Here is a 15,595-nt window from a genome sequence, read left to right as displayed (position 1 = left end):
AAATCATAAGATTTCTTGTTCTCGTTCTGTGAAAAATGCCATTGGTAATTTGATAGGGATTGCGTTGAATCTGTAAATTGCTTTGCGTAAGATAGTCATTTTCACAATATTGATTCTTCCAATCCAAGAATATGGTATGTCCCTCCATCTGTTTGTATCATCTTTGATTTCTTTCATCAGTGTCTTAAAGTTTTCTGCATACAGGTCTTTTGCCTCCTTAGGCAGATTTATTCCTAAGTATTTTATTCTTTTTGTTGCAGTGGTAAATGGAAGAGTTTTCTTATTTTCTCTTTCTGTTCTTTCACTGTTGGTGTATAGGAATGCAAGAGATTTCTGTGCATTAATTTTGTATCCCGCTACTTTACTAAACTCATCAATTAGTGCTAGCAGTTTTCTGGTAGAGTCTTTAGGGTTTTCTATGTATAATATCATGTCATCTGCAAAGAGTGACAATTTTACTTCTTCTTTTCCAATTTGTATTCCTTTTACTTCTTTTTCTTCTCTGATTGCTGTGGCTAAAACTTCCAAAACTATGTTGAATAATAGTGGTGAGAGTGGACACCCTTGTCTTGTTCCTGTTCTTAGAGTGACTGCTTTCAGTTTTTCACCATTTTAACAATCTGACATACAGAGTGAAGTAAGTCAGAAAGAGAAGGACAAATATTGTATGCTAACTCACATATACGGAATCTAAAAATGGTACTGATGAACTCAGTGACAAGAACAAAAAAGCAGATACAGAGAATGGACTGGAGAACTCGAGGTATGGGAGGGGGCGGGGGGTGAAGGGGAAACTGAGATGAAGCGAGAGAGTAGCACAGACATATATATACTACCAACTGTAAAATAGTCAGTGGGAAGTTGTTGTATAACAAAGGGAGTCCAACTCGAGGATGGAAGAAGCCTTAGAGGACTGGGGCGGGGAGGGTGGGGGGGACTTGAGGGGGGGCGTCAAGGAAGGGAGGGAATATGGGGATATGTGTATAAAAACAGTTGATTGAACCTGGTGTACCCCCCCCCAAAAAAAAAAAAAACATGATTGAACCTGGTGTACCCCCAAAAAAATTAAAAAAAAAAAAATTAAAAAAAAAAAAAAAAGAATGATGTTGGCTTTTGGTTTCTCATATATGGCTGTTATTATGTTGAGATAATTTCCTTCTATGCCCATTTTCTGGAGAGTTTTTATCATAAATGAATGCTGAATTGTGTCAAAAGCTTTCTCTGCGTCTATTAAGATGATCATACGGTTTTTATCCTTCAATTTGTTGATATGATGTATCACGTTGGTTGATTTGCATATACTGAAGAATCCTTGCATCCCAGGGACAAACCCCACTTGATGATGGTGTATGATCTTTTTTTTTTTTTTTAAACTGAAATGTGATTCTGTTTAATTTAAAATAATTAGATTTTTTTCCCCATACGCTTGAACTTGTTCCCCCTAAGTTGTAGTGTATGATCTTTTGAATGTGCTGTTGGATTCTGTTATCTAGTATTTTGTTGAGGATTTTTGCATCTATATTTATCAGTGATATTGGCCTATAATGTTCTTTTTTTGTGACATCTTTGCCTGGTTTTGGTATCAGGGTGATGGTGGCCTCGTAAAATGAGTTTGGGAGTGTTCCTCCTTCTACTATAATTTGGAAGAGTTTGAGAAGGATAGGTGTTAGCTCTTCTCTAAGTGTTTGATAGAATTCGCCTGTGAAGCCATCTGGCCCTGGGCTTTTGTTTGTTGGGAGATTTTTAATCACTGCCTCAATTTCCGTACTTGTGATTGGTCTGTTCAAATGTTCTGTTTCTTCCTGGTTCAGTTTTGGAAGATTGTATTTTTCTAAGAATGTATCCATTTCTTCCAGGTTATCCAATTGATTGGCATATAGTTGCTTGTAGTAGTCTCTCATGAACTTTTGTATTTCTGTGGTGTCCATTGCTACTTCTCCATTTTCATTTCTAATTCTGTTGATTTGCATCTTCTCCCTTTTTTTCCTGATAAGTTTGGCTATGGTTTATCAATTTTATTTATCTTCTCAAAGAACAAGCTTTTAGTTTTATTGATCTTTGCTATTGCTTCCTTCATTTATTTTTCATTTATTTCTGATCTGATCTTTTTGATTTCTTTCCTCTGCTCACTTTGGGGTTTTTTTTTTGTTCTTCTTTCACTAGTTGTTTTAGGTGTAAGGTTAGGTTGTTTATTTGATATTTTTCTTGTTTCTTGAGGTAGGACTGTATTGCTATAAACTTCCCTCTTAGGACTGCTTTTTCTGTATCCCATAAGTTTTGGGTCGTTGTGTTTCCATTGTCATTTGTTTCTAGGTATTTTTTTATTTCCTCTTTGATTTCTTTAGTGATTTCTTAGTTGTTTAATAGTGTGTTGTTTAGTCTCTTTTCTTTAATTCTTAACAAACAGGCTGCAAAGTATTATAAGTACCAATTTTACAGCAACAGACATCTTGACACAAGAAGCCTCCATAAGAGAAAAGGCTAGGATTCCAATCCAGGTGGCCCTGAAATTGACAATGGGCTTTTTGTTCTTAAAGATATGTGCAATCACAAAATGAACCCATCTCTTGTGTTCTGAGCTACAAGGTTTACAAGTTTATGGGCAATGCACGACTACCTGACTTTAAATGTGAAATAAGAGGTTGAGGTTTAGAACAGGAGTTCCCCAAGTATGGTCTCAAGGCCAGTGGCATTGGCGTTGCTGGGAACTTGTTATAAATGCAAGTTCTCAGGTCCCATCCCGAACCTGCTGAGTCAGAAAGTCTGAAAGTGGGGACAGCAATCCGTAACTGAGTCTCCCGAGGATGCTCATGCGTGATCTGGTTAGAGCACCACTGGGCTTAAATCATTAGACAAATACCTAAGCCACTGTCTAAAAACCTTTACACCATTGCCAAACAGGAAACTTACATGTTGAGCACTTTGAGATTTCCAGGGCAACCTGATACGGTAAATCTGCATTTTATGATTTATATTCCAATTTTCAGAAACCTGTTGGGTTAGCTCAGTTGTAATTATCCTGAAAAGGTGGGTTTCCATCCATTTGGAGATTCAGCGAGACCCCAATTCATCAGAGTTTCTTCTGAACAAATGCCCACCTGGGAACAAGCATCCTAGTCAGGAAGGCCATGCCCAGCTCAGCATTTATCTGTTATTTGCTGGGATTTTCATCCCAACCCACATCCGAGTCCCCACTCTTTGTCTCACTTTACAGTAGGTCTAGAATGAGCCCTGTAATGAAGGGCCTTAAATAACAGGAGACAGAAGTGGAAACAAACACACAGAAAGGGTTTCTCCATCTACATCAGGAGGGTACTCCCTGGCCCTCCCATCCACAGCCTCAGCCCTAGAATATGGGATCTAAAAAAGCCAAACTCATTGAAGCAGAGACAGAATGTTGGCTGCCAAAGGCTGAGGAAGGGGGAAATGAGGAGATGCCAGTCAAAGTGCACAAACTTCCAGTTAGAAGATGAGGGAGTTTGGGGATCTAATGTACAGCATGGTGACTGCAGTTAACAATACTGTGGCTTTTTGTTGTTGTTTTATTTTATTTTTTTCTTTTAAAAAGAGTTCTGTTGAAATATAATTGACATACAATAAACTGCATATATTTAATGTGTACAATTTGATATTTTTTCTTATTAGTCATCTGTTTTATACATATTAATGTATATAATGGCAATCCCAATCTCCCAATTCATCCCACCCCAACCCCTCCTCTTCCCCCTCTCAATACTGTGTTTGTACTTGAAAGTTGCTGAGAAAGTAGATCTTCAGTATTCTCAACACACACACAAATGGTAATTACGTAGTGTGATAGAGGTATTCACTAACTTTGTTCAAACTATATGTGTGTGAGGGCATCACTTTGTACACATGAAACTAACACAATATTACATGTCAATTATATCTCAATAAAGCTGGAAAAGAAAACAATTATTCAAATCTGCTTCAGGATAATACTAGAAATTCAAGCCGAGAAACCACATTTAAACTGAAAATACGTGCCGGCTGAAGTTATCTGTGTACAATATGTTCCAATAACTTCACGATCCTCAAACACCTGCATGTCCACTCTTAGCAGGGAGGCATAAAGAAAATCAGCATTCCCTTGTGCTCTTTCAGAGACATTTACGTGCACTCTGACAGTTGCAAGGCTGCCTTGAACGATGGTGTAAATCAGTGGTGATGTGCAAGAATTTGGGAGCTTGCCCTTACTATACAGAATCATGAATGCTTTTTACTCCACCTCTTAAGACCCAACAATGTTATGTTACAATATCTGAGCCTTGGTTTATCTTAAACATTAACTCTATGATAAAAGTTGACCCATAGCCTCCTTTTCCCCACTTCCTGCCCAGATCAATATATATGTCTCCTTTAAGGAAAGGAGACAGCACACAAAAGTTCATCTTATGGTTTTAACTTACCTCAACCTAAAAGAAAGAACTAATCACCTACTCCCATGTCATTCATTTTGTTTCTTGGTGTTCTTATAAATTAATAAATTACAGTGCTTCCACTTTCTAAGTAAACTTTTTATATTGATTAATCCTCAGTGACCAATTGACTTGCATTTACTAAAAGACCCAACCTATTGATTTTCAGAATGTGTAAACTGGAAGACCAGAAAATTATGTGTATAACTTTTGTTCAGTATACAGAATATTAAATTATATATTCATTCTACTCGTACAACCCCCAAAGGAACTCCAAGGTTCAGATCTCTAAAACAGAATGTACATGAAAATACTACTAACTATATTTCTGGTTTTAATGAAATTTTTAAAAATCTGTGCTGTAGTTGTTAGCCAGGATTCTTTATGAATACAGCTGCTATTTTTATATGGAGTCCTTGATTGTGTGTACTTAACTTGCCTTCAGCAATTATTTTATTTTCTTTTAAATCTTTATTGGAGTATAATTGCTTTACGGTATTGTGTTAGTTTCTGCTGTACAACAAAGTGAATCAGCTATATTCACATAATTGCCTTCAGCAATTAATGGAAGCATTTCCCACCCAATCACAGTGTCGCATTTGTTTACTTACCTACCTCCCAAAGCTTACTCTGCTGCTTTGGCAAGCATTGGATTTGCTGCCCCACCCCAAGCCTAGATGAAGACCAGAGAAATCAAGCAACTTTGCCTGACATTTTCAGAGCAAGAAAATTAATCAGTGAAATGGGCCTTTCCGTGTTCATGCTTATAATTCTCCCCAAAAATAGTTGAAAGATCAGCCTAATACTTTTACCTTTTAAGTAGCAACAAGCCTTAATATGTATTAACATATAACATGCTACCAATATGGTAAAAAAAATAAAGTTATTAGTAACAATGAAATAGAATGATCATATTTACAAAACTTGCTCAGAAATGCTTCTCATTCAAATGTGTGCTTTCCATACCCAAGCTTGTTTCCTTCTATTAGAAAGGAAAAAAAAAATTAAGAAAATAAGTGTATAATAAATAAATGTTCTTTAAATGATATTAGATACACGGATACTTAGAAATGTCATTCTGACTCTTGCAATTGGAATTTAGCTAGTTGTGAACTCGGGGAGTCAACATTCACTTACAATAATGAAGATTAATAAGCAAGGAGTGAACATTTTAGTTCACTTATAAAACAGCTTAACCATCCAAAGAGAAGAAAAGAGCTGGTTAATGTGCTTTTTGCAACATATATAATTATAATATGGCTTAGGGAAGTGCTTTTCAAACTTTAGTGGGCATGAGAATTACCTGAAGTGGTTTTTTAAATGCAGATTCATGGATCCCTTCCCCAGAGATTCTAAACCAGTAAGTCCAGGATGAAGCCCAGAAAAATATATTTTTAATACCTGATATCACCCTCAGGAAATGCCTATAAAATTGGAATTCAGATCACTCTTTGAGAAATACCAATTTAAGATGACAAATGCATTTATTATTGCATCTGAACCCACTGAATTATCAGATAAAATGCCAATCTTAGCCCATCTTTTAGATACTTTATATTACTTTGCTAGAGTATGAAGGTAGACAGCCTTTAAAGGGCGGCTAATAAGAGCCACAATTTATTCATTCCAGGCACTGTTTTTCTCATCTTGGCTGTTAAGAATTATCCCATAGCTTTTAGACTTCACTGATCTTTAAAGGTCATATGGATGTGGAATTGTTTTTAACTTTCAGTTAATTTTTACTGTCTTTAAAATTGCCATTTAATAGTGTCTCATCTTAAAATAAAATGAAACCACAGTATTTATTGTCTGTTTCTCTTTGGCTTCTAGGGAAGACGAGGAAAACCAGGCCCTCCAGGAAAACCAGGGCCTCCAGGACCACCTGTGAGTAAACAGTAGGGTATTTCATCAGAGTCCCTTTGTGTTTCCATGTGTTCATCTACAGGTTATTTTAATCCCCTGTCAATAATCATTTCCATCTTTCCGCTTTTTAATATGGTTGTGCTCCCTGCATCTCCCACCACCATAAACCCAGAGATCAGGGAGGCTGGTGGCCAGCTGCCCCCTGCCCACTTCATTCCCCAGACAGGAGCAAGTGCACTGCCTGCAGGGGTGCCCCGCACCGAGTCCCAGATCAGCGAATCCTGTGCTGAACCCACCTGAGCCCCATCTCCTCAGTTTCTTAACATCCAGGCTGGTGGTCAGTGAGACATGTGGGGAAGCATGCCCACTTTTCTCAACACAACTGCTTTGCTAGTAGAATTTCATAGAATGGTGTTGCTAAAAGAGCCGCAAAGATCTCATAGTCAATTAGCTGATCTCATCCTTTATCACAGGCTTCTAGAAAAAGTATCCCGTTTCTTGTTCTGCTAACTCTTCAACCCACTAGAGTCTGGTTTGTGTCCAGGCTACTCCACTGGCCCTGCATTCTCTATGGTCACCAATATCTCTGAGTCACGAGATTCCCTGAGTGCTTTTCAGGCTTCACCTTATTTTACTGCGGGATAGGAATTGACCCTGTTGACTGTTCCATCCTTGAAACTCTCTATTCTCTTGGTTCATTGACATGGATCTTTTCCTCCTACCTTTGGGGCCATGCTTTTTGTCTCATTCCATAATGCTTTTCCCCTTTCCCTTATTTATATGTTGCATGGTTTAAAGAATCCCAGTCTTCTATTTCCACCCAGACATTCCTCCTGAGTTCCAGGCTCTACACCCCATGGCCTGCTCAGTATCCCTACTTAGAGGTCTCTTGTGTACTACAAATGTAGCCTGTCCAAAACTAAACAATAAATAAAAATGATCCTAGATTTTTTTTCCTCTCTCTCCACATCCTCCACATCCAAATAGTCCCTAAATCATGTCCATTCTGCTTCCCAGTAGCTCTCATACCTCATGTCACTGCTTTATTTAGGCCCTTGTCAATTTGTATCTATAATTTTGTAGGCTTCTGCCAGCTGGTCTCATTGCCTCCACCTTCTACAAGTGGAGTAATGTTTCTAAGTCATAACTCTGGTCATGTAGCTTTGGTAGGAAACTCTTTAATAACTTCCCAGTCCTTCCAGGTGGGTTCCACATCTTCTACAGCCATTCTAATCTCTTCAAAGTTTGCCATTTTCCTATCTTTGTCTATCTTCCTCTGTGCCCTTCCTTCTTTTGCAACCCGTAGTGTCATCTTCCTTTACGATCTCAAAATGCCACATGTTTTGAATGTTCTTCCAAGGCCCAGGTGAACTCCCTCACCTGCAGGATTCAGCTCAGACCCCAGGTCTCCCACACAGCCCTTGTCAGTGCTCACAGCACGTGATGTGTCATCCTCCACGATCCTATGAGCTTATAGAATCCTGTAGCTTACCTCCTGCAGGTAGAGCACATTGTTTGGTAACTCTTATTTTCCTTATCTTTTGTATCTTTCTGGCCACTGCCCTGTGAATTTTTTTAACCTCTATTTTTGCCTAGCACAGTTTCTGGCATGTAGCATGTGATTATTAATTATTTAATGAATAAGTTAAATGAATGTACTTTGTGGATGGTAAAATGAAGAAAATAAGTGACTTTTTAAAGACCAGAACCATCTGTACCACCACTAGAGGGCTCTAGACCAAGTCTCTTAGGAATCACTTATGGTATGGTCACATGCCAAAAATGAAAAAGATTGCCACTCTGTCCTGATTTCATTTCATCCATTTAGCCATTCAAGTCAATTGTTGTTTTACCAATGTACTGGTATTAATTGGTATTGGTTATAAAACAAGTGGGGGGAGGGGAAATGTGTAAATGGGCATCCTGGAATCCAGTCTTTAAAAGGTTCAGCTTTGTTGATTTTTATCCCAGATTTTCTGGCAAAAGAGAGAACACATTGTAGGATTTTCAGTAATTGTCTCATGCTATAAACAAGAAAAACTGGTACAAGCTAGCAGACAAGAATAGACCTTCACATAGTTTTCTAAACGTATGATGCTGCTTTCAAGACAAGATAATTGCTTCCTCAAAGGAGGAATTTGAATGATAGAGGCCTTTATGACAAGCTTGCCAAATGTCTAGGAGAGAACACAATTACACCAAATCCTGAAATGAGTTCTCAGCTATAGATCAAATGAATTTACTGAGGAATTTAGAAGATTAAGAAATATGTGACCATATAAAAGAGTTCATAATATTCAATTCCACAGGTTTTATTTGTTGCCAGAGTGTTTGGGGGAGAGAAGTACTTATTTTATTTCAAGTATTAGATTTAGAATTTAAACTCAGCTATGGGTCTAATATACAGTGTTCATTAAATCCTGAGTACACAGTATTTAAAAGAAAAAGTGTTTTGTTATCTTTTGTAATATAATAAAATACCAATTTCTTAAACTACAAAAATGGGGGAGAAAAATCTATACAAAAAAAACCTTTCTATTAACAGGTCAGCTTTTGTTTAAAAAGAAGTATTAGACTATATCATCAGCTCATTTTTAAGAATTGTGGTTTATGGAAACTCTTTGTCTTTTTGATTCTGGGATAACTCCTTTAGTTGATTAAAATATCTTCTCTCCAATACAAGTATTATCAAAACTCTAATTCGGGGTACATTTTTCATCAGCTTTTGAATTTTTGAAGTTATTCACATGGTAGGTTGAATTGGTGGCAGGCATACCACCATGCTGCAAAAAGTCCTATGAAGCACCTTGTCATTTTTGCAGGAATTCGCTAAGGGCAGCATCGAATAAAAGGTGAAATATCTGGCTCCCCACCTTTTCCTATGCCACCTTCATGTTTAATTTTTCTAAACATAGTGTACTTTAGCAAGAGGGCTGTTGTTTCCCAAATGGTTAGAAATGAACAGAGTTCTTCCAAATCAGTCCTTTCAAGATCATATTAATGAACATTAGAAAACAAGCTTATAAAAAAAACAACCTGCTCCTAATTCACATTGTTTAATAGTTTCACAGACTATTAAACATTTATTTAAGGCCCACTATGTGCCTAACACCATGTTAGGAGCTGGACTGGCAGAAATGAACATGATATAGTCCTTGCCCTTCAAGTATTTAACTCACAGAAAATAGAGGAAGAAAACTTAGAAAAGATAGTGCCAGGGTGGTTTCCTTCTGGAATTGACAAATGAAGCATAGAGGTGGAGCCTTTAAAAACAAGGAGGAATCCCTGCTCATCACGACAACATGGATGAGCCCGGAGGACGTTATGCTGAGTGAAATAAGTCAGTCTCCAAAGGACAAGGCTGCATATTCCACCTGATGAGATTTCTAAAGTGGTCAGACTCATAGAAGCAGAGAACACATAGTGGCTCCCAGGGTTTGAGGGGTGGGGGTGCTGGGGAGTGTTAGTCAGAGGGTACAAAGCATCAGTTATGCAGGATGGTTACGTCCCGGAGATCTGCGTACAGCGTAGTGCCTATAGTTAACCATACATTATCATGCATTTCAAAACTTATTAAGAAGGTAGATTTCACGTTAGGTGTTTTTACCACACACACATGCACACACACGCACTAAGGGACACAAGGAAAGTCTGGAAGGTGCTGGATATGTCAGTTCCCTTGGTTGTGGTGATGAGATCACAGGTGTTTGCATCTGTCCAAATTCATTACAATGTACACGTTAAATACGTGCAATTCTTTGTGTATCAATTGTGCCTCAGTAAAGCTATTTCTATAAAAATTGGGAAGGTCTATCCGTAAAGCAAATAAAAGGGAAGGAGAGAGCAAGCTAGGAGCTGCTGGCAGAGAGAAGCAGCCTGAATAGAAGCACGAGTGTTGAGCCCGGGAGTGGGGCAGGTGGCGGCCAGGCAGCTCTGACCGCAGCACCGACAGGTCGGGGCCAGCCCGGCAGCGTCCTGGCAGCCCTGCTGTGAGCTCCACACAGCCGGCCTGAGAAGCCAGGACAATCTGTGGGGAGCTCTGAGTGGAGAGTCCCAGGGCCAGATGTCCTGATAGGTCACTCTAGTGGCACAGTAGTTGGATTGTTGAGAGTAAGTAAGATCTGTTGCAGCTATCACAGTATTTACTGTTTAAAATACCAGCACAGTATTTTTTATCTGTCAGAATGCCCCATACAGTCATTTGTATTTTATTACAGTTTACATATAGCTTAAGAGACGTCCCCCTTTACTGGTGGGCATTTTTAGATCAAAATGTTGTTTTTTTCACTTATTTGTCTTTATCCACATTATACCTCGTGTGAGATGAGCCCCCGCTTCACAGCAGGAAGGAAGGTAACAAGAGAAAGAAGGAAGGGTTGGTGGGAGCCAAAATCCTTCCAACCGAGATCAGGAGATGGTGTCTGACTCACCCTACTGGCTGCAAGTGAGATTCCTAAAGCACGTGTTAGAATGTCTTATGACAATGTGAACTATAAAAAATATGAATTTTTTCTCATATCAAACAATAATCAAATAATATGTAATGTCCCTCAAAGGAGTGAATAGTATAGTGTGTGTGTGTATATATATGTTTGAGCAATTAGCCTTCAGAAAAGTTAGAGGAAGATTTTTATTGATTTTTTCTGATCCATGTGATTGTTTGAAAAGAACCAAGGAATAGGAATTTTCAGGAGGCATGCATCCTTTGATAACTTTGCTCAATTTCTTCAAGAAAATGTTCTTCCCTCCAGGGCTTTAGAGATTTTCCCTAAATCAAAGGTAGTGTTGCTATTCAGGGGAGCGACAATAAAGATTTGAAAAAAAATAGAAGTCGCTAATGGCCTAAAGCAACTCAAATAATTAAACATTTTAACCAACCATTCTATCTGTGATTCTTTGTTCCGAAGCCAAATTTGTATTTTCTCACTTTCTTAAGAAACATTTGTACCAAAAAGAGAAGTTGTTTACATAGAATAATTTCCCACAACTTTGTGTGTGTGGAAGGACAACCTTTTTCACCCTGAGAGAGTACATTTCCTAGAGGGAAAATTCTAATAAAGGAATATTTACTAAAAGTAGATTTTTGAACTGTTATTAGATTTTCTTCATGGATTGATTGTTTCATCAGTCATATCTATGACTCCAATACTTAATAGCAGTGTGTCCTCTCTTTGAGGCAGGTTTAGTTGAAGTTTACATACATGTAATCTGCATATAATAAAATTATTCCTAATTGGGATGCTGATAATTGAGGAACAACTAACAGGTTCACAGAGCTGGCCACAACCCTTCATGAAGAACACACTTTTTACAAAGTATTGGTCCAATTTCCTGTTAATAAGCAGAGAAAATCTTACATATACAAAGAGAAAAGCTCCCAAATTCCCCCTAGAAACTTCTATCATCTTGTTTTGAATGAATGTTCTCCGTTGGAGGGAAACCATTAAGCAGAGATGTCTTGGATTGATAATACCTGCAAATACACTAAGATTATGATTGAGGGCAGGTTTTCAGAGAGGAAGCACGAGAGCATTAAGCCTCTTGCTGGGGAAGGAAATAGCAGTAACTCCTGAGGAAACAGATTTCAAAGAAAGAGAGATGGATTGGGAGAGATTATTACAGCACTAGCTCTGCCAGCACATTGCATAATCCTCACAACTCTCATGAGAAGTGGAAATGATGCTCATTTTATAATAGGGCAAAGGATGCTTAGAAACGCCAAATGACTTGCCTGAGATCACACAAGTATAAGTGAGGGTAATAGAACTGAAACTCAGGAACGGATCCCTAAACCCACCTTTATTCTGCTAGATCCCAGATCAGCCTTACTTGAACACCATATGCAGAACAGGCTTGATGTTTCCACTGGAAAGCCCAGCATCTCAGTGCCTCAGGCCAGAGGGATAACGTGGGAAAACTCCTGCTCACTACGTGTCCTGGGACAATCCACCTGACATTTCCAGGCCTCCATTTCCTTTTCTGTAAATCTGAAGTGATAGCACCTGCCTCATCATCTTCCCACGGTTACTGCTAGAATCACATACCATGTATGTGAAAGAACTTTTTGTAAACATAAATCTCTATCTAAATATTGTAAACATAAATCTCTATCTAAATATACCTTAAATCCATTACTATTATTTTGAACATTTGTTCACACACATAGTATTGTAAATAGGAGAGATTGTCTTGAGTTTGTAATTAAACCGCCACATTTTTTTCTCTTCAAAAATCCAGTTAACCGAAATGTAAATGTCTTTCAATGAATTGCTAAAACAGAAGACGGCGTGCTCTATAGATGGTATACTTATCTGGGTATGTACACCTCCTCCTGAAGACGTACGAAAGTTACTCCTATCAGGTGATAATAACAACAGGTCTAAGTGTTCAGGGATATTTTTTCTCCTCTGGTTTACTTTGTGGGACTGATTTGCTTGTGGGACCTGTTTGTCTGTGATGAACTGCTGCATTTTATTAGATGTGATATTCTCTAAATCCCAGCCACTTTCACTGACTCTCCAATAAAAATTTCTTTGTCTTTAAAGCCTTCTAGTTATCTGAGTCACATAAGGAATGGAAAACAGTGTCCTCGTGTTGGGATGATGAGGCTTGGAGAGTCTCAAGACATGACATGCCTTAGTTTATTTCCAAGTATTCTGGGTTTTCATTCCTTTAGAAGGGAGAGTGGAGCAGCTGGCAATGAGGCATAAGAGGAGAGTTTAACTAATGAGCCATTAAAGGCAGCACGTCTTAGCCCACCCGTTTGACATTCGCTTCACTTCTCATTCATCATCTCTGTAAATGTGTTTATTAAAAACCACATTAATTTGAAAATGTGTTATCGTTCCTTCCTGTTGCAGGCAGGGCTCTTGATTTCCTTTCTCTTTTTTGCTTTTGCATTGTTTCTGTTCATTGTTTCATTAAGAGAATTGAGCAGTGGGCTCACATGTGTCACATTTCAGCGCTGCGATTTATTTGAAAACAGAAATGCAAATAATTTGTAATGCAGGGCAGCAGCTCCCTCTACTGTTTCCACTGGAAAAGCTCTAGGACAAGAATGACTGTTCATAAGCCCTCAGGAAGCTGTCCAAGGTCTGGAAGTTGTTCCGTGTTTGGGGCTTAATTATAAATCTACATAATTTTCAAAATTTACTTTCAGGATTTTGTTGCATCTTATGCTTATCCTGTATTTTAAATACAAATACTAGTTCATCAACGTTTTCAGTGTCAACCAGATGCTCTCTAGAAGTGAAAGCCCTTAACTTTCTCTAAAATGCCAACCTATTGTAACACGCTGATAAAAGTCCACAGCGTGAGTTTTGCGGGAGCTGACTCTGGTGGAATTTATGCTTCTTTTCTAAAGCGATGATATGATTTAAAATATATACAACTGGGTTGTTTCCATTTTCATTTTAAATTCAGCGTAGAACTTCTTTCACTTTTAAAGCATAAGTTATTGCTCAGTCCTGGAGGTTATGGTTACACAGGTGGGTACACAGTTAAAAGAGTAAATTAAGGATATTGGATAAATACAGGTGCTTATCTACCACCTACCATGTGTTACTACAAACCTTGAGTATACATTGGTTTAAAAAAAAAAAAAACATAGCAACAAACAGACAAACTAAAGCCAGGGTCTCTACCTTCAGTAACTTACACTCTATCATGTGCAGGGGTAGGGGACGATGGTTAAGAGGCAATTCCGTAGGTAGGCAGAACAATTTCAGCTTAATATGTGGTGCTGCAGGGGAATAAAGTGGGTAACATGAGAGTGGTTTGGAAGGAAGAGTTGTTGCTCCCATTAAGGTGGACAAGGTGGTATCTCTGACCATCTAGGTGACATTACTTGAGAAGGAGCCAGACGTGTGAGGCCCAGAGCAAGAACTTTCCAATTGGAAAGATGTGCAAAGGTCCTGAGATGGGTGAGAGCTTTCTGGATTCAATGAACAGAAAAGAGCCAGGAAAAGAACAGTGCCAGAGGAGGCTTTGGATTTGAGTGGTTTAGCCTCATGAGAGGGGAATTGGGGGGGGGGGGGCAAGGAAAATAATCAACTGTCACATCTCCCTTTTCTAGGTCTCTGTGTGTTTATCTCAGGTGGTTAGACTTTTATGTTGATGTGATGAAATTATTATTCCTACTGATCATTCTGAAGGCAGCATCGTTGTAGCACATCGTTTTAGTCTTCGCATGGACATGGAACACACTCGTTTGCTGAGAAAACAAGGAAATGGACAAAGTTTTGACAGTAGCCTGCTTCATTTCATCCCAGCCTTAGTCCAGGGGGCACCATGTTTTTCCTTGAAGATGGAGAAACTCATCACATATAAGTCATTCTTCTCTCTTCCTCACAGCTAGACCTAGGCTTCCTTTCTATTAGGCTGCAGGTTGAGATGAGCAGTTATAACTATGAAAGTATATGCTCTGGAAACGCTGTGGAATTAATACCTTCTTGCACCTGTGCCCCGTTATCCATCACTATCCCTGACTTTTACGTCTTCATCTCCAACCTTATTTCCTATGCATTGAGGACTAAGGATGCAGAGCTCATGTTACAACCAATAGCAAGGCGCCCCCCCCCAAGGAGAGTTAGTACCCTCAACACATTTTGGCCTGCTCAATAAGGAGACGACAAAAATGTCTGGTTAAAACATTTGATTTCTTGTTAAAGCACTCTGTGTGTAACTATATGCCCATCATGTCTCGCTGAGAATCCTGTTCATAGTCTCAACATCCGACTACAAGCCTTGACTTGATCAGGGTTTTCTGTTTCTCAGTTTTCCTTTCAGCAAAGAACCTTAGTCTCTTTGGTCTATTAAAGGACTAAAGGCCATGTACTGTAATGATAGTATCTTCAGAGGAAATGAACCTAACCATTTATCTGTGTCAATGGGAATAGTAATTTTACTCATAATAAAAATAAGATGACTTCCTCAGATTTAAAAATAAAGACACCTAAGACCTATAAAATGGAGACATGGCCAGTTAATCATTTTTATTGCCACTCGTCCCCCACTGGGGCATTGGTCCCAGACAAAACAGCTGTTGCCAACATTATTAAAATTCCAGTGTCACCTTGTGTGGCCACAGAATCCGTAGACATGCATGTGAGGCAGCTGGGGTCTCAGGTTGAGAATGTGAAAACTAGCACTTGGGTTCCATTCCCTAATTACTTCTCTTTTTTTCTCCCAACGAACAGCAGCAGTGAGACATTATTAGCCACTTTCTGACTGCCTGAGTTTTTTACTAATTATAGATACACTCGGGAAGAAAGGATTTTATGTTCTTATAGCCA

The 15,595-nt window shown here is 38.7% G+C and overlaps 1 protein-coding gene across 1 annotated transcript in view; it reads left to right on the top strand.

The window, feature by feature from the left end:
• COL19A1 (collagen type XIX alpha 1 chain) overlaps positions 1-15,595 on the top strand; it is a 375,262-nt gene that overhangs the window by 247,298 nt on the left and 112,369 nt on the right. The window contains exon 15 of the mRNA XM_057737773.1: positions 6,270-6,323. Within this exon, the coding sequence (XP_057593756.1) occupies positions 6,270-6,323 (54 nt within the window). The remainder of the gene's footprint in view (positions 1-6,269; positions 6,324-15,595) is intronic.

Source organism: Hippopotamus amphibius, chromosome 6 (assembly GCF_030028045.1).
Source record: "Hippopotamus amphibius kiboko isolate mHipAmp2 chromosome 6, mHipAmp2.hap2, whole genome shotgun sequence".
Taxonomy (NCBI): domain Eukaryota; kingdom Metazoa; phylum Chordata; class Mammalia; order Artiodactyla; family Hippopotamidae; genus Hippopotamus; species Hippopotamus amphibius.
Note: the sequence above shows the minus strand (reverse complement) of the source record. Positions and strands in the feature narration are given on the sequence as shown.